The 21,192-nt window shown below is 35.7% G+C and overlaps 1 protein-coding gene across 3 annotated transcripts in view; it reads right to left on the bottom strand.

Annotated features, from left to right (window-relative positions):
* The window catches only part of CkIIbeta (casein kinase II subunit beta), a 76,676-nt gene that overhangs the window by 7,223 nt on the left and 48,261 nt on the right, over positions 1-21,192 (bottom strand). For all 3 annotated transcript variants that reach the window (XM_081764612.1, XM_081764611.1, XM_081764613.1), the window contains one exon: positions 3,658-3,760. In XM_081764612.1, the coding sequence (XP_081620738.1) occupies positions 3,658-3,760 (103 nt within the window). The remainder of the gene's footprint in view (positions 1-3,657; positions 3,761-21,192) is intronic.

Genomic DNA, 21,192 nt, shown 5'->3' with positions numbered 1-21,192 from the left:
ATTTGTTGACAATAAAAAGTTTATGTAATGATTATCATCACTTCGTAAAGCAAGTAGACAGATCGTCTACAAACGACGAATGTCTTCAACTGCGGATATTTAAAAAATTTGGCTCGTGCGTGCAACACTAGGTCCATTTTTGTGACAATGGTTAACGAAATCAATGGATTCGGCAATTATTAAAAATAATTATGGAAATTTAGAACACAGTTAGTAGTCTGTCGATGGCAGTTTGATATCGGAGTAAACAAGCCTGTCAAAGGCAGTTGAAGTCATAGTACGATAAGTTCCACCTCTAACTTAATGTTAACGTTTGCTTCAATAATTAGACTTGATTCGAACCCATGATCTTAACTCTCCCCTCCCCCGCCTTTAGCAATATCACTACGCACTATCCATAGATGCAATCAGAAAGCTATACCATTAATTTAAATTATAATATTGTACCATTTGCACCATATAACCACAGCTGTACAAACTGTTAGGGCAGTAATACGAGTAACACACAAGAAGCGCAAACAAAAGATTTAAACTAAAGGAATCTGTAAATGGAAGAAGCACATTGCAATCACTTGCAATATTAAGTTTAATACATCCCTACAAAAATCATACCACATTGGAGGTTGACAATATTAAAATTTCATTATCTTTTTATTAGTGTTTAATTTCCTTTCTTTATAAAGGATTGTACAAGAAATAATATTTTAATAAATATTATATAGCATATATAACTATCCAAAATTCGGCATTTTCGGAAATCCGGCACTACTCATGTCCGGGTATTGCTGGTTTTTTGCATGTCAACCTGTATATCACACATAATACTTGATATTTAGGATTTCGTAAACATGTTCAAGAGAGTAATGAACTTAACACTATAAAATGTTACACAATGCATCTTTTGCAACTCTGTATAAATGATATTTAACTTTTTGTAGCGTTGTAGTTCCCTTTCTATATTATTTCGCTCCCTATCTTCCTTTAAGCATAATCGAGGAACGACTTTCTGGGTTCAATCTTGAGCTTTCTCTCTTCACGTATGTTAGTGTTCTTTTTTAAGGAAGTAAATATACTACATAAAACTTCGTCACTTCTAGAAAGACCTTTCTATGACTTATTTATCAGAACGAATAAACTTGGATAATGGTAATCTAAACAAACAGTGGGATTTCTTCATTAATCATAAATTTAAATCTCGGAGTTCTTCAAAATTTATGATCGTGTTTAACAAGATGTACTTACCAAGAGATGGGGTAGTTAGCAACATTTAACTAACAAATATGAATCCTTTAGCGACAGCCATCAATCTTTCTTCAGATATGAAAAGAAAAGTCTAAAAGTCATCCAAGCATACGGTTAGATACTGAATGACTTAGCTGACAATCTAAATGCAAATGAAGCTTAAAAACTACATCAGTTCTTTTCGTCCAGATACCGTCCATGGCAGTTTGTAGTGCTGAATGAACAGGACTCTTCACATATTTCCCTTTCCCCCTCCTCTAAATAAATAAATAAATAAATAAATAAATATGTTCAAAATTACAAATGTCCCATTTTTCTCAAGATATAAGTTAATATTTAATTTGAAGTCTTCTAGAATGAATTTGTACTAAAAGTTGATATTTTAAAATCCGCCCAACAGTAATTCAGTTCCTTTAAATTTCTGGCATGGATTTCAAAGCGCATTTTCAAATTTAACGTATTGATTCGTCTGAAGGCATCGTTTAATTTTTGATGGTTCTGTAGTCGATAATCAGTTGTTGGGCAGTTGGGATTCGATCGATACTGAAAATATTAGAAATTAGTATTAGGAAATATATTTCTGGGTTTTCGGCATATATCGCCATTTTAGCCCGTCATGTGTGTGTGACGACGTCCCTCGTCGATCACAATACACGAGGAAGTGAGGAAAAACTAAACAGAAGGGAAGAAAACGCCCTGGGATCTTGTTAGGTACCATGCCAGTATTTCAGGATGGCTAGTTTGAAAAAGCTTTTACAGGTTTCCGAGCACACGAAAGAGATACCGCTTTCATTAATTATCGATACTCAACTAATAGGACCGGGCCGCACTGGCTCACCGGTAGAGCGTTCACCTCTAGTGCGTGGGGTCTCTAGTTTGATCTCAGTTTGCGCTAAGTGGGCTTTGTGGTGCAAAAACATTATATGCGTTGGTTTTCTCTGGTTTCATCTCACTTTCTTCATTCCATCATTTTACTCATTATCATCATCATCGCCTCCTTTATTCTACGCGGCATAACCATGAGACAAAATTGAGATTTCATTTCAACTAATAGAAACAATATACTTTTTTTTTTTTTTTTTGTTAATTTTTGTGAATATTAACTTATTAATTAATTCTTGTATTTCAGAAAAAATCCAGTGTATGACTACATTGCACATTTCTATGTGTTTTGGTATTTTAGTCTGAAAATCTGGAACCCCTAATGGATGAGTATTGTTTTATCAGTGATTTAAATAAGAAATATTATTCTACACTACTTAAGTACCAAAACAAGGAATAATTGTACTTATCTGTGTACCTATAGAAGATCCAAAAATTATCACACAGGAGGAGGGAACGCTTAAGGTTTAACCCAAAAATTTGTTCCTGCAGTGATGCTTGAAGATAGGTGAGCGAAATATATAAGAAAGGATATAAAGAATCACGCAACAAATGATTAAGACTTTATTTGGTCATTTATAACCTACCACTACCGAAAAGTTAATTTCCTACTTTCGACATGTATTGAGCTAGCGCATTACCAATAATATTAATGTGCATTTTCAAATCTTCTAAAATCTAATGTACGAGGCTTGTTAGGAAAGTTAAGATAGAAACAAAAAGTAAAATATATATAAGAAATTATTGGATACAAAGAAAGCTATGCTGGGTACACTGGTACAGAGACTTTCTTCACATAATATGCCACCATTGTCCAAATGTATGTTCAAACGCGGAACAAGTTTTGTATCCCGCACCATCCTCTATTCATCGTGAATATCACACTGACCTACTGCGAGGATACAACACCTCGCCACACTTTACCTATTTATGACGTTCCCGTACACATACACTATTTCTCAATTGACCTCCGGTGGACGTTTTCCTCGTGCTTGCAAAACCCTGATCACACTGCACACTTCACATCTAGTGTGATTCTGTATTGTCGCTGGCACTTCCAATGCGTGCTCCTTGCACAAGACTCAGCGCAGCACTGAAGAATCAATCCCAATCCTCGTTATATAAGTTAAAGTTACTGCCAATGTTGCCAACTTCGTACTCATTTTTCCCCATAATGTACAAATGTGCTTGTATCTTTCCTTTCTTGACGAGCCTCGTATGCTTTCTAAAAATTCGCAGATGAGTTTACTCAAACGCAGTTTAAAACTCTGGATAAAGCACATAACTCAATAAATAATTTTCACAACAACACAAACGTGTGTCTACGCTATGCAGACGCTCAGCTTTTGTAAATTATTAAACAATACTATAAACAGTTTCACCACTTTCTTAAATATGGCTGTTTTTCACACGATTCTCTCCTACAAATTTTGAAATCTTACTTACCCTACTACTTATAGCTTAAATATAATGATAATTCTAGTCTCTTGTTTACTAGTAGTGAAAAACAAAACCTGCCAGTCTGTAACTAACCAGGTTCCAAATCCAAAATCATATCAAGTGCCTGTCGATAGTGAGGAACTTGTTCATTTAGTCCCGTCAAATTGAACTTATCTTGAATGTAGTCCTCATCAACCTGAAAATAAGGAGGAAAAAAATCACAATATTGTTTCTAATCGATTAAGGAACTTAACTGAATATTAATAGAAAGCAGTGAGTACTCCTAACCACACACACACACACACACACACACACACATCATTCATTATGAGAACTACAAACCTAATTGTGTTTAGCATTGCAGCTGCAGCTTATACCATATCTGCCAGTGTATAAGATGTACTTTTATGTTTCTCTTTGTCCAAAAGTTTAATACGTCCTATACATCGACACAGATAGTTTGATTATTTCAATTTCAATAAGTATTCCCGACTCTGTGTTGTTTGATGTCTTCCCAGTTCCTCACGGTGTGCAACAGTGTATGTACAATTCAGTGACTCAGTAATGTAGTTCCGATATAATCGCTTTATTTACTGTTTGGTAATACAGTAAACTCCCGAATATCTGGCCTAATGTGGAGGAAGAGCAGGCCGGATAACAAAAAAAGACGTATAGCCCGGAGTTGTATGAATTCATTTTTTCGTAACATGAAGCATACTCCAAGAACAATTTACGAATACAGTACTGTACGTATTGCACAGTTATAATTAGGAACAGTGGCAAGCGTACTGTATTGAGATCCGTTACACACGGACGAAACAAGGAACAAGGAGCAGAACGCTGCTCTTTTCCTGTCACAACTTGTATTTTGCATACAACACGTAGAAGGATCGTAGCAGACTCCCGCTCCTAATGCCTTGACAATGTTGCCAATGCAATGCCTTGCCTTCCTCATTTCATATCTAATTTATTTATTATTTTACCTTAACCTTAAGCGCTTTGTACACGACTGTAGCGAAAGTAGCCGAAATTGTAAGATGAAATTGAAACAGCGAATATAACTATGTTTAGAGATATTTATTATATTAGTTTAATAAAAAATTCGTTAGTTGCTTGGCTTTCCGGTTTCATGTCCATTTCAGCATCAAGATTAGAAACACGACCTACAGCTTAATGTGGATTCCAAAATACAGGAACTCCTACTCGGAATCGGGTCTGGGTCTCTCATTCCAAAAGTAGGGACGCCCGCCACGAATGAATTATACTGAAACTGGGAGAAAAAGTGCTCTAACAAACAACGAAAAAATAAGGATTTAATGTTTTAATTCTTAAGTTTTTGAATTGTATTTTAAAAATAATTCCCTCTATTAACTGTTATCACAATCCATTCCTGGCTAACTTTTGCACAACCATTTATCTTGGACAATTCTCTACGTTGCTTCGCACTGCAGCTTCATTCCATTACATAACATTGTATGAATCGTGAATATCTAGGTCGCTATCTTGGCATCCACCGTTCCACTACATCAACACTTTTATCCTCACGATAATATCTGTTACTTCTCTCACATTTTTTATCCATATTACCTTTCCTTATCTTTGAGGTTATTCAAATCATGTATCTCTTCTTGCTTCGTTGCATAGTCTGCAGACGGTTTTTATCAGTGTCTACGTTTCCAATCCATCCCAAAACAGGTACAACATATTCTGTACACCAGTCTAGTTAATCTTTTCTCTAATGTCGTCAGACATAAAATACTTTCTATATTAGGGAGATATAAATATTCATTCATTTCTAATTCCATATTTTCAATATATATTCTTTACTTTCTTCTGAAGTTACTGAACATCACTTTCGTCTTTTCCATATTAATTTCCATTATCTGTCTACCTTAATCTTCAGATAATGCTTTTCTAACGTGCCTTTGAATTCTACCTCTATTATCTTGCAGTTCTGTGGTGTTCGCAAAGCGAATAATGTTATATTAACAAAACGAAAATAGCTCAGATATTCCCAATTTATGTTTTCCTAGTTCAGTAATCGAAATACAAATTGAAGTACTTCTGTGAACAGTATGAAAGAATAAGTATCACTCTGCCGTCCTCTGTAACGATTGATGTCTTCATCATATCTAATAAAAGCAATACAAACCGATAATCTACATTTGTTTGATCCTTTTCAGTTTTCTCGTTGCCTAAATACGATCAAGTTAGTTCTGTCCACACTTAAATCCAGCGTTATTCTTGGTTGATAAGAAACTGTTTCTCTAGTTGCTAAGTTAGTACTTTGGAAAAAGTTTACAGGTATGTAATTGTTTCACTATCTAATGTAGTAGTATCATAATTGTACTTCACTTTTCATCAACATTACGTTTTCGCATTTTGTAAAATGTTATCCTAGAATACTTTTAGCTTACCAGTTTTCTTCAGTATGTCCCATTTACGTACCTACCATTTCCTCGTGTTTCCCTTGAATATAACTTACTGTAAAACGAATGAATTTTCTGCAGAATTCTTCGTGGATTTCAATGATTTACTTTTCTTTCTTTCTCTCTCTCTTCAGCATTATGATCTTGCGTCAATTGGTTAAAATGTTTCACCTACTTAAGACTAATGTTATTTTCAATCGTTTTTCTGACAAGACCGCTGTTGAATTTGCTTACATCTTCCGATACTACTTCACACTATCTTGTAGAGTGCTCAACTCTGCTGCGTGGGATTCCCAGTTCGATCCCAGCTCGCGCCAACTGGACTTTGTGGTAGACAAACACCGCATGTAAGGGTTTCTTAGGGTTATCCCGTTTCCTCTTATTTCTTCATTTCACTATTTCATTCATTATCTTAGTCTCCCTTAGCGGCGGTGCATAATCTTAGGACGGTAAGCAGAAATGTTATTTCACTTCATTTTCTCACATAATCTTGCAGAGTTCTATATATTCTCTTGGATTAACGCCCGATTTTCATTTTTAATCTTATTTTTCTTTACTAAAGGGCATGTTTCTTCTATGACACTCATTTTTCTTAGTCACAGTACTTCCTGTTTTCGTAGCTCTATGAAGTCTGTGTGTGATTTTCTTATCTTTTGAAATGTTCATGATCCTCATGTAATGCTGCGAAACGATTCTTCAATTTTGAAATATTCTATTATATTGCCCTTGAAGAATCTTCCTTTCTACATGTTTTTGTCGCCCTACAATCTTTCTTCTTTCTAATCTCCTCTTTAGATGCAGTTTACACCTTCGAATTCGATGGTCACTTCCCATGTTGACCCTGTTGCAGCGTTCAACCTTTTTATATATACACTAGCTGGAATACCCGTTCCTCGCATGGTCAGAATAAGTATGGGAGATATCTGAAACCTCTTTCCCTTAGGATACGCATTTCAATGGAACTGTAATGACATCCTGGAGATACTCTACTTTTAGTATAAATTTTGAACCATCCTACCCCCATGTAACACAAACTTTAATAGAAGTAACATGATAAAAACTCACCTTGAGGTAGATACTAATTATATTCCAGAAGTTATTTTAAACGGGTCAGCAGTTTCCTCAACCCCGAAAACTATGGATTTGAATATCCTTGATCATTTTGAACATTCTGTTTTTTCATTCCTTCTCATGGGAGTTGAACGTGGACTTAAGTAGCATCGGGATTGTCAGTATTCATCTTACTTATTACAAAAAATTTGGACACCAATCTAGGTTGTTTTCGATTATTACTACATGTCACTTGGGGGTACTAGGAAGTCTTACCCACAATGGAAGCTGAATTTGGACTTAACGGCGTCTGAAGTGTCAGTATTCATATCAATAACTTCGAAAACTATGGATTTGTTATTAATATCTGTCGTTTTCGATTATTTTTATGGTACCTTTTTTCTACCTCCATTCCTCGTAGAGCTATAGATATCTTACTCCACAGCATTCTTCCCCAGGTTGTATATCAAGTTCTCAAGTTCGGCTGAAATAACTGCATATTATACAGTATATATATATATATATATATATATATATATATATATATATATATATATATATATATATATATATATATATATATATATATATATGCTTTACATATATAGATAGATCTACGAGCAACGCCGGATCTGTGAATTCCCGAGCCAACTGGCATGTCCATTTTCGTCTAATTTGGGCTTAACTGTTATCGGGATTGGCAACTAACAGCTTAGCGATCCCGGAAAAACAGTAATTGACGATGGACCTCGGTGGATTCGATGGTAATCTGGATCATTTGAGACATAAAGCTGTATTTGGACTTTAACGGTATCGGGATTGTAATACTTCACCTCAGCGACCGAGAAAAGTATAGATTTGATACCAAGATCGGTCATTTTCGATTAATTTTGCATATCGCCCCTTAGGAGTGTTAATGATGGCTAAAGGTAAACTTAAACGGCGTCGGAAGTGTCACTATTCATCTCAGCGACCCCAGACACTAATATCGATCAATTTTGATTATATTTACAAGTTTTCCCTCCTTAATGGAGGCTGAACTTGGACTTAAACAGCATCTGGGCCGAAACCAATTAATTTAGCGATCCCACAAAATAACACTAATATCGGTCGTTCTCGATTATTTTATGTTATTCTCCCCTAGGAGTGCTAATAGGGGCTGAAACTGGACTTAAACGGCATTTGGAATGTCACTATTCATCTCAGCGACCCCGAAAACTATGAATTTGACACTAATATCGGTCGTTTTATATGTCACCTCTTCCCACCTCCCCTGTAGGTGTTTGGGGGGGTCTTACCCCACAGTACTCTTTCCCAGACTCTAAGTAATGTGTGTACCAAGTTTGGCTAAAATTGCTTCAGACATTCCAGTTATGACATAGTCAATTTTGATTTTCTTCCACTCGGACGTCGATGTGTCCATTTCCTGTGAGTATTCTTCTTAAAGGATTTGAGATTTTTCCGGTTTGTCTCGTTCTCCATATTCGAATTTATTCCTGATTTTTCCTATGCTTTTGTTATACGATTCTGAAGTCGAAGTCTCCCATGTTAATGTTTATATAATTATTCACTTTTAAACTTGAATGTGGGAGGCATGGTGACTTAGCAGTAGAGCGCTTACCTCTGGTACGTGGGGTCCGTAGTTTGATGTCCGGCAAGTAATTTTGTAGTAGACAACTTTCTCAGGGTACTCCTGTTTCCTCCCCACATTCTCATTCAACCAATTCTACCATCATTCATTTGCCTTAATAATCTGTCTCCCTTAGCCTCAAAGGCATGTCAATCAAAGGTTTTATTTCACTTTTTGATGTCTCTACCTTCTTTTCTGAATAGTTTGTAAGAGAACACGCTTGAATTACTTGTAATTTGTATCTCTTGGAGAATTAATTTCGTAACTCAACCAAACATACTATCTATCTTCAAAACATTGTTCTTTAGTTTCTTGTTACGGAGAAATTTAATTATCGGTCTTGCCACATTTTACGTCTCTATAATAGAATCAGCGTCAATTCTTCAATTCGATTAGTTGTTCTTTTCTTCTCACTTCACGTTGTTTGATGATGTACCACATGATTATTTGTAGATCTTCAAACTCCCAGAATCTTGATTCTCACGTCTAGCATTACACGTAACAATGGCTGATTTTAAATGGCAATCTAGTTTCGTACTCCATGGAAAATTGAACATTGTCTTACCTAGCTACAACCTCGGCCTCTGGTGGATATGGATCGTGGATTATTTTGTATTGTAGGGTAGTGAATGAATCCGGTGGTGATATTTAGTGGTACCCAAACACACTAGTAATCGGCTAGCTCTCCTTGTTCAACTTCCTATCATTTCCGAAGTAAAACAAATTATTTCAACATTGACGAATAACGGAATTTCTGCTATACATGTGAAAATGTAGTCTCGTTTAACAAAATAAATAATAAAAAAATACCCACCTCTTTCTGGTCATATTGTTCTACGGTCTATTATAGGAAATTTTAATATTTTGGCTTAAAAAGCACTAAAATGACAAAAAAATTTCACTTGAAATGAAATTAAATTTCTAGTTAAACTTTCACGGTTATGTCCTCTAAGCTAGATGAGACGGATGAGTAGTGAAAGAACTGGTAGAATGAAAATGTGGGAGGAATCTGGAGAAAAGCCACGAACAGGATGTTGAAGATTTATACTTGTTTAACCTCACCTATAGATAAGAATTCTCGAAGAGAAGTGGGTAACCAAATTTCTTTGAACATGGCTGTGCATACTGTTTTTATATGTAAGTTACCATAGCCAGATTTTCCTTCTAATGCTTAAAGGCATTTGATATGTTATTTATTACCATAGAATGGGAAAAAATCATTTCTGTTGACTGTTTTTACTTAAATCGGTCGTTTCTTCTTTCATAACACGAATCACAAACTTAAATAAATAAAAAGAAAAATAACAGAAGTTGAATTTAATGTAAATGATGATCTTTAATGGATTAACTTCCAAACTGAGGCTGAATTTATCTCAATATCCTTTTCCGATTTTTTCCATTTATCGATATTTACTGTGTATGACATTTAGGCACCTTGTTTAGGTCAAAACAGAAGAGGGTCAGGAATGCACAAAGGAGTCTTACCAGGGGACTCATATTATCCTGGATACCGGATACTTCCTCGGTGGAACTCCAAAAAAGTCTGTTCAAATGGCCAGTTACGGAATTCAAACCCATGGCCGATCTAATCTGAAGCCAAAACTCTATCTATTGAGTCACTGCCACTGAGCAGGGGTGCCAAAAGTAGTAGTATAAAAAGGTTAAGAGGCTTGAAAATGCCGCTATATCATGGCCAAATTCCTTGGAGAAAAATTCGGTGCCCAATGGCTAAATTACAAGCTTAACCATAATGTACTCCCGCGTGATTCAGGGTATAAGCGTGCATGCCTTTGTTTGTAAAGCCCTTACGGAAAACAAGAAATTTACGAACAAATATACACAAGTTTCTTGGGTTACATGGTAGATCCACGGCTTCAGAAATATACGCTTGCTGCAGAATAGGATCCTTCCTCTGTAGAGTCAGCTGAACAATTTTATACAGTGCCACTTCCTTTTTATTTACATTAGTAAAGTTTGAAGCTAAAATTAGATCATTTTCAAGTGTCATGTTTCTCAATCAAATGCTGCAAAATGTATCTACAGCTGAATGATAGAAGTCGCAAGAAAAGCTTATGGATTATAACGTGCTGCTATCAGTTCTTCAGCTTCTAATCCTCTGCTTCATCAGCAGAAAGATTTATATATATATATATATATATATATATATATATATATATATATAAGTATAGTTCACTCCAAAATAAGAAATCCATTAAGGACAGAACATATATGTAAGTTAGCTTTTTTGGTTAAATAAATGAATAAAAACTTTCTAACTGTTAAAAGTTAAGCAATCTTTTAATTATATATATTTTTCTGCTCTAAAGACTAGAAAACTTCAATATTCAAAATTTTCAGTTTTTTTTTTTTTTTTTAACCCAAATATAAACAGTCAAGCTAAATTGTAAAAGGAAATTGTATTTTATTACATGCACGAAAGTGGTGATATGTATGGCTTATTGAGTGTGTAGTAAGAAAGTCACAATTATTGCAAATTTATATATATTTAATAAATAACATACTAACATTACATAAATAGGAAACTAATAGTTTGTACTAAATGGTATTATGGAGAAAAAATGTCCTTTAAAATCTTATAATACTAGTACAAACAAAAATGACATCATCTTTATCTTTATTTCCAAGAGTTCATTTGAAAATTTGATTTAAATCAACTATTTTTATTAAAACTCGGGTAATTTGACCGTTGTCGTGTTTATTACTTTCAAATTCATTATAACCACACACCCACAACTCTTGCGAACAGAATATTATTGCGTGATCCTTTAACAGCCCTGGGAGTGTGTTATTGTCCTCAAAAAGCTGGTAACTTTGGATTACAGGGCAAATGCTTCAAAGAACACTTTTGTTATTGAAAGGACAATAGCGTTTCAAATACATGACTGGTAAAAAAAAATGCTAGGTTGTCAACAACAAAGAATTTTAGCCAAAGTAATCAAGAGTTAATATTGTGCCAAGAATCTTCTCAATAATGTAAATTTTCGTGGTACTCAATTTCTTAAACAACGAACATTTCCAACTGGGTTTATCTTAGAAATTTTCGGCCAGAACAATATATTATGTATATTTTGTTTTTGTATAAGAACGCTTTTGCTGATCGGGACCTAAGCATGGAACTCTATGCTACAGATATACAGGTTTTCCCTTTGAAACCATTCTCTTAGTAGCCCTCCCGCTAGTAACTAGTTCATGCACCTTTGTGCACGTGGTCCCGATTTCAGCTTAAACTGTGTGTGTCTTACGTAAACTCGATGCTAAAACGGGACGTTAAACTTCAAGAAAGAACACGAACACACACACACACACAATCTTTTGGTTAAGGAAACAGTTGCTTCCTTAACACCTTCTGGTACACCGTTCCTTTTAACCTTCGAGTGCTCCTATGGGGACATTCACATCTCCTTCTCACAAAAATACGCGCTTGGTACCAATGAGATGGGTTAAATTGGTGATACCACCAGGTTTTCTCTATGTGTGGTGTTTAAATTATCAGTGATTCGTGATACTGACTTGCAATAATTACTAAAAAGCAAGGGCAGTGAAAATATTGCCACGCGAGTACCCGATGGTTAGTCACGTATAAACATCCAGTCCTTTGTTAGTGATAACAGGTCGAATTACGGCCGAGATGGTTTTCATAATTTGCATGTTGTTCGTCAGAGTACCTTCGTGCAAACTGATATTTGTTTCCCACAATTTTAAAAGTGCATTGAATGATAAAGGAAACCGATTTCTGGAAGCTCTAATCTCGTCCTAATGATCCTTTTTTAAAGTAAGACATTGCGAAACAAGACCGGCAGTTAATTTGAAGTTCTGAGTTTGCGGGTATTGAGGTTCATTTGTGAAAGTTTGAACCTTTCTGTTCTTTCAGATGCATATATGACACAATTTCGGAGATTAATTTATTCTCATTCTTGCAAGCCAGTTATCCTTACAAGAATTCATTTTCTCACACATCTTATCTTCCTTTAAGGGAATAATTCCCCTCAAAAAATAAATTTCTTCTTGACTCGCCTTACAGAAGATGAGTTTAATCTGAGAAATCTCTACGTTCAAACACATTTTGGTAAAAAAGACCGTGCTTTTACTTGTGCAATATTCCAAGCTCAACTACTTTTCATTCGTGTCATCAGTCAAAGTTTCCCACGAAGACATGTCTTAATTAAAGAGAAAAATGTTTAAATAAGTATTATATCAATAAAGTCAGTACTCTCCACACTTGTTCAATAGCAACTCTTAAAACAACAACAACAACAATACATCATAACAAAAGTGTTCACCTAATACAACAATAGCTCCTTACTATTGTTAAAGACAGTACAACAAGAACAGCTGAGCCCTAACAGATGACGAAGGTAGCTCCAAAAGCATTAAAAAGATTTTCACACTTCTAAATATTCTAAATATTTAATGCCAAATACAAGTATTTACATTATTATGACTACCCATAATATGTATACACAAGGTTCCCAAAACAGGAAGATCAAAGAAGAAAAATCTTTCAGTTTTACGTCCCACGGTTATGTCGTATAGGCTAAAGGAATCGTGATGATGAAAATCAATAAGATAGTGGAATGAAGAGAGGGAGAAAACAGAAAAACGAACGAAAGTCCACTTGGCGCGAAGCGTCCAAGAAAGAACACGAACAAGCAATCAAGAAAACGTGATACAATTAGTACAGTAGCAACGACTTCAAAGATGAGACCTATGAAACTCTCCAGAAGGCAGCAAGGGATCCAGATATACCCTTACAGTACAGTAGATATGCCGTGGCTTTCTGAAAAATACTTACTAAATGCTACTCCTTTGTGCAGAGATTTCAAACATCAAGCCCCAGTTGATGCTATAGGAAAAATTGTTAAAACACTTCACAACTCGATGTGTGAAAGTTGATGCTATTAACCTATATCCCAAGTTACTGATTGTTCATGTGACGAGACCGGAAAATGTTATTGTTAACAGAAATGTTGAAACTGAGTTTAGAGCCAAACGTTTTCTCGAACAAAAACACAAATCAAGGAACAACTTAATTTGCTATGTGAGTATCCCCATCTTGTATTCTCACTTGTATGATTTCAAAATTTTAACAGAAAAGTCGTCTGAAATACCAGACTGTGTAAGATATATCTTTATTAGATTTTCTGAGAACTGCAACAAGAAAGGGAACGTCACACAAGTTGAACCTCACATCATTGACGATAAGGTTGCTTAAAATACTAAAGGGTGTATCATAAAATGTCCCGGACTAGTTCTATAGCGCGCATACAGCTGGCAACACAGGATTGCGCTCGTAGTTATGGTGATCTTCAAACTTGTTAAGGAAGTGTGTTGAACAGCCACAGTTGTTCTGGTGGTGGTTTTGTGAGTATGTGTGTGTAGTAGTCTGTTATTACATCATGGACAAAAAGTTAGAACATGTAACGTGAAATTCTGAACTGGGCAAATCGCCTACTCGGACAGTGAAAACGCTGCAGCAAGCTTACGGCGATAAAGCAGTAAGTAAGTGCTCTTCAAAAGTGGAAGAATGTCTCTTGAAGATGACAAGTGATCTGAATGAACTACCAAGAGCATCAGCCCTCAAAATGTGGCGGAACTTGTCCATGAGGATTGGACGACGACAGTACCGTGCCGTGAGATGGGCGAGCGGGGCGACGGTCCCAGACGCCGAAGGGGGTGAAAAATTCGGGAGGAAAATAAAGAAAGGAGGGAAAATTATGTACGGGGCGCCGCAGTATACTCTCGCCCCGGGCGCTGATTTTCCGCGGCACGGCACTGGAGGACGATTGATGAGATTGCAGACATTGTTGGCGTATTTTACGAGACAAGCTTGCCAGCGACATGGTGCATGTTTATTACAGACATTAGGCCGTCTGTATTGACGCGTACTAAACACTACCATGTCTGAAATCTCGTTGATCGTCCTCCGATGATCCTCATGCATAAGTTCCTAATATGATGCGCATTTATGAGGTCGATGCTCTTGGAAGTTCATCCAGATCGCTTGTTACCTTCAAGTCATATTCTTCCAATTCTGAAGCGGCTGTGCTACCCGAAATTGCGTAGAACTTACCGCTTCATTACCGTACTTAGTGCAGCGTGTTCACTGTTTTGTGGACAATTTGCCAAGTTCAAAATTTAACGTTGGCTTGTTAAAACTTTTTGTCCGCGATGTAATTGCATACATGCTTACAAAACCACTAACAGAGCAACTCTTTTCATTATTAACACAATAAAGTTCTCTTGGCACTGTCTTATCAAGACTGAAGGTCACTGTAATTGCAATTGCAACCTTGTACTGCTATCTCTTAAAAATTCGGAAAATTTTTGATAGATCCCTGTGTATCTTTTTCACAAGTCTAGGTACTGCAAAACTTCAAAACCGCCCTCCAAAGTTGTGACCAAATTGACTTGGAAACTTGACCTTGCTTCCAGCATATTTCTTGGCGGTAATGGAGAGTTCGAACTTTAATGGAAATTAGAAAGATCTGGGTTCATTCTCACATGAAATACATAGTCAAATAAGTCTTGTTAGTCAATAAATCAGTCCTGGTAAAAATATACGCATAGGAAGACAGCTATGGCATCAAAGCATATTCGTTATGAGACAGAAAGCATTGAACATGCACAGATCGATGGTTTGTGAGATACCAGAAACGCTAAAACAATACCTGCAACAAAATAAAGTAGTTCGACAAAGAATAAGATGAAAAAGCTGGAAAATCTTGGAAGAACCAGAAATATGTCTGAAAAGAGAGAAGAGGGGAAAATGCATGGCATTCATATATTCCAACGAGGTCAAGAAGAGGGCTTCCTTCCATAAGTATGGGAAAAAACAATTTGAAAATTTTCTTTCATCCGAAAGGAGTTGTTTTTAAAAAAATATTACATTTTGGAATTCAAAGAAAAGAACTGATGCATATAATTATCTGATTATTTATTGTTTAAGAAAATGAAGTCGGCTGTAGGAGGGGAGGAAGATTATTTCATAGATGTTTCCTGTAGTCGTTTATTTCTACGGAGTCAGGAAAAAAAACTGTTTTGATCAGAATATGCAGAGGCCTGAATTTTGTTTTTCATTCATTGTTTAAATGAATCAGACAAATGAAATTGAAAGTACTAAAAGATTTTGGCCCCCAAAGTAGTATTTCCTTAAAAATCAAAAAGGCATCTATTAACACTGCCAGAAACTACGAAAAAAATACCAGTTTTAGAGAAGGAAAATAGCAATTTTATATTTACTTCCGAATATGTACAAATTTTACGTTTACACTATTAATACCACTAAACAAACAAAAAAAAAAAAAAAAAAAAAAGTCGCCATTTCAAATATATTGAAATACAAAAAGAAAAGATGTCGATTACATTACTATTGTTGACAAAAATTCTCAATTCTCTCAAGACCTAGTCCAAAGTGCAGCCGTTTTACTTCTAACAGCTAAACATTAGTTGCGTTCTAGGCTCATACTATGTACCGTAACAGATTTACGGAGTCAAAAATGACAGTCTCCAATAGCACCAACGTCTGATTTCTAGGACAATGTCTTGCCAGCATAGTAACGCTGGAGATTGTAAAGTTGTATAAAATCCCTTCGAACTTATGAATTTTGTTGGTACATGACAAAGCCACAAACCTCAGTAGCACACTTCTTTTTACGTAACTTTCACAGTTAAAAGAACGAATAAAAGCCACATGAACAACAGCCACAAAGCAGGGCCGATCCTGCTAGTGTTGTAAATAGAAAAAAAACGGTTCGTATTTTTTCAGAAATTTAAGTTTTTTTTTTAGAAAAAAAACATTGCCTCTCGTTTTTTCTCTAAATTTCGTTTTTTTTTCAAATAGTCATTTGTAATGCATCTTACGTCAATTTAAGTATGAAATATTTTTATGTAGGTGTAATTACCGTAAAATGCAACATAAATTATACGCTAGATACTGATATGCTACAAATATTTTACAATTTACATGTATATCATACCTATTAACAATTCGGGTTTCAGCAGTTTTCATCACTATCAACTAAGAAATAAAAGTAGAAATGAAATTTTGTTTTTTCGTGAAAGCAGGCCTTTAATAAGTACAAAAATAATGTCACGTACAGTATCTAATAACTTGTCTAGAGGTAAAAACTAATACTAATTTGCCTAATAGTATTTTTCTAAATGTCATATATAAATAATTTGTCGACTAGATATATATGATATGCAGAGCCGGCTCTACCATATATGCAACACGTGCATTTGCGTGGAGCGGCAAGCTTGGATGGTTCGGCAAAATCTGTCATAAGTATATTGTAATATCCTATGTGATGTGGTAAACAAGCAGTTCCACGCATCAATGTTTACAAACAACGCCACATGGTTCAGCAAGAGGATCTCCCACCAGAGGGACCTATAATCACATGCAGACGACGGCTTCTGTCCCCTCCCACGGAGCAGAAGACGACATCGGAGCAGCAGCGCCACCGCCACCCAAAGGACTCTATAAATTGGATGGACGAAGGTAACTCGATACCAGTTTTCTGGAGACCCTCCTTTAGTCTGCTACGGGACTCTTGGAGTAACCTAGCCCCAGGCCTCTAGTCTGCTATGGGACTACGCCTATCCCATCTCCTGGCTTAGCCTTCTACGGGGCTCTGTCTGGGAATCCTAACCTCAGCCGCTTAGCCTGCTACGGTTCTCTCTTGGCCACTTAACCCGCTTCTGCTTGCTACGGAGCATTGGTTCCTTAAATCCACTCCTCTTAGCCTGCTACGGGGCTCTGTTGGAGATCCTGTCTGCGACCTTACGGTCAAAGACCACCTATAACTCACCTTGATTCTAGAGAGATCAATTTGTATAGTATTTTGTGAAAATACTTTTATAGAGGAAACTTTTTATAATAAAAACTGGTAGTGAGAGTCGATTCCGGACGCTCTTCTTATTAACTGTTCTACCCAAAGATCCTATATGAGACAAAGTTTTACAATATTATTTAAATTAAATATTTCTTGTTGGAAACAGACTTCATGAGGATGGTAGTTGCATTAGTTTAAGGTCACATGGACAATGCTAAAGCAAATGGTCGAATAAATCCGAGCACAAATTGCTTGATTGTTTCAAATGCAAGAATTCAATTCTCGAATAGTAGTGAATATCTGTTCCACGTAGTACGTTATCACAGTTTTGATATGAAACTAGTCTTGTTTCTGTCAGAAACAAGTTCCTTATCATTGAAGATAGAAACAAGTTTTTTTTTTTTTAAATGTTAGAAGATATAGAAGAAAAATCAAGAAATAAAGATAAAAGAGCTAGTTGCACTGGAATTGCAAACTGATACATTGAGATTGAAGCTCGATAGTGAATTCTATAAAAAGGATTACCATCTGTCCTCTGCAGGTGTGTTTGCTTTATCTTTCACTAACATAATAGATTAATATTTAAAGAAAAATAAACAGACACGACAGGATTGCATTTTTAGTAAGTATTTAAGCCTTTCTGAGTGCGACTGCACTTACCGTCACCTTTGTTGTTCATGCTGGAGTAGCATACTTAAAATCATGACTTTTAAGATTTGTTCTTTCTGGAGAAAGGGGGAGGCGGCAAATTATGCCATTGCACGAGGCGACAAATTGACTAGGACCGGCCCTGATGATATGTATATAAAAGACATGAATATAGGATGACTTAATTTGAAGTAATGCAGGGTGTTTCAAAATTAATATTAGGGATTTGAAACTTTGTAGTATCTATTACAATTAACTTACAATTATAAATATTATATCAAATGAAAGAGCAACTCAAACAGTTTTGTACTCACGCATGTACATGCATTGTTTCTTCTGTCTGCCGTTAGAAAGAGCAAGTAGCAAAGATGGAGAGTAGACAGCAGAAAGCTTTTTGTGTTTTAATAAAGACTGAATCTGTACAGTGCAACCGTCTGTGTGAAGAATATTAAGGAGAAGCTTGCAACTACGTCTTTATCGTTTGCAGTTGCTACAGGTCTAAAGCCTACAGATTACGGTTTACGTGCCAATTTCGCAAGTGAAATATTGCTGCATAACAATGAAGATTTTCTGGATCATGTCGTCTTCAATGATAAATCGACATTTCATCTAAGAGCTAATGTGAACACTCATAATGTTTGCACCTGGCCGTCAGCAAATCCTCAGGAGATAGTACAGTTGAAATGAGACTCTCCTAAATTGAATGTGTTTTGTGCCTTTCTGGCCTATCGACTAGATGTGTGCCGTGTGACGAATGAATCTTACATCGAACACTTGTAGCAAAGACTGTTTGAGGTGCTCTTTTACTTGATGCATTGCTTATAATTGTACATAAAATGTAATAAGTACTACGAAGACTTAAAGCCCCAAAATTTATTTTGAAATACCCTGCATTTCTCACCAACAGTGTCGGAACTAAGATGTAAAAAGGAGAGAAAATTTTCCTTAAAGTTATTGTTTACAACGATATTATTATTAGTCGAGACTATAACTACAAAATGTAATCAAATGTATACTCGGTGGCACAGGTGGCCAAAGTGGCACACACGGGTGTGTCACTTGTTTAATCCGCTCCTGTGTGGACACTAATTAAGATATCGGGATATTATTCTTGCAAAATATGGCTGGACTATAGTTTATCATATTAATTTCTTTTTCTTCTGGTGTCGAATTTCCTTCTCAAATTTCACCCCAGTCAAAAATTCGAGAATTTTCTAATTTCGAATTTCCTTTACTTCTTTTTTCCCTGTAGCTTCCTTAGTTGTAGAAAGACATCCTTAAGACTTGCCAGGGAGATACCTCGGATGGATACCTAACTGTTGACATCAATTGGACGGGCCTGCGCGCAGTGTTGCCAATTAGGGAAATTTAAATTCTCCTATATTTGGGCAAAAAATTAGAAATTTTTGTTTATAAATCGGTATTTATACGTCCGAGTGCAAGTCAACTTACGCCAATCGAAAATTTGTCCTTACTTCACAAACGCAAGTACAGATCGTTACAATGGGGTAATTAGGGGGCGTACGTAAAATTCGTATTTAGGTTCTAACCCTTGATTTACTTTTCTGTTTACCGTAATATATTTTTGGTAATTAGAAACTTTATTCCTCAAATATCGCCATCATACTTGTAGGATATATTAGTGGTGTACCAATGTTTAATTTAAGATAATTTGCGTCTGTCTGGTAGCAGTGTTGCCAGCTACAGAAAATTTTAATTCCAGATTTTAGGGGGAAATTTTGGAAAAAATATATGTTTTGTCTCTATTATTTACCTCTTGTTGGCTATATCGGAACAAACGTACCAGTATCTGGAAGTCTCGTCTTTGCTCTACACAACGCGCTATAGAAAGTTTCAATAGGATAATTAGGGGAAGTACAGTTGAGGTTTACAGTAGACCTTGTTCTCTAATTGGAAAGATAACTGATTTTTTTAAAGGTAGAATGAGATATTTTTTATTGACATGCTTACTTTATTAGATATCGTCACAATACTTGTTAGATATATTAGAGGGATACCAAAGCTTATTTTAAGATAGTTTGTGTGTGTCTAATGGTAGTGTTGCCAGCTACAGAAAATTTTAATTCCAGATTTTAGGGGCAAATTTTGGAAAAAAAATCCCTTTTTTATTTCTATTATTTCCTTCTTGTTGGCTACATTCGAACAAACGTACCAGTGTATAATAGCTTCATCCTTAGCCTACACAGCGCACCACAAAAAGCTTCACTAGAATAATTAGGGGAAGTACAGTTGAGGTTTATAATAAACCATTTTCTGGAAATGGTAAGAAAATGGTGAATTTGTGAGGTAGAATGAGATTTTTTTTTTAATTTCATACTTACTTTGTTATATATCGCCATGATACTTGTAGGATATATTCTTGGAGTACTACTGTTTATTTCCAGATAGTTTTCGTCTGTCTGATGGCAGCGTTTCCAGCCAAAACAATTAATTCCCACTATTAGGTGAAAAATTCGGAAAAATTCCCTTTTCCCTTCTATTATTACCCTCTTACTGGCTACATTGAAACAAACGTATCACTACCTGAAAGCTTCCTCTTTGCCCTACAGAACGCACCATAAAAAGTTTCAATAGGATAATTAGAGAAGCTGTAGCCTCGGCATATTTGATTTTTGCTTCTCAGGCCTAAAAAGTGTCAAAATTTCATGTGTATGACAGTTTTTTTTTTTCCTCTTTGAATGGAAGCCAGCGACTTCAGGATTTCACTGTACCTTGTCAACACACCAAAGATTTGTTTAGGTGACTTGAACTCATATAGCAGCAGTGGTGCTAGATACAAAAAATTTTGAAATTCGGTTAGGGAATTTTTTGTAAATTTTTACCCATACATTTCCCTCAATTTCTCACTCGTTGGCAACAATGCAATGCAACTTACACCAAAAAATACCCACTTCTATTTTCTAAAAAACAAGACCTTAACCATATCAATCAAATGAATAGTTTTTGAGCAATAAGTCACTAACTGGAAATGTAGGAAAACGCCAAAAATGACCTG

The sequence above is a fragment of the Thermobia domestica genome, chromosome 7, assembly GCF_964235325.1.
Source record: "Thermobia domestica chromosome 7, izTheDome1.hap1.1, whole genome shotgun sequence".
Taxonomy (NCBI): domain Eukaryota; kingdom Metazoa; phylum Arthropoda; class Insecta; order Zygentoma; family Lepismatidae; genus Thermobia; species Thermobia domestica.
The sequence above is the reverse complement of the archived record's forward strand: the minus strand, read 5'-3'. Positions and strand labels throughout refer to the sequence as shown.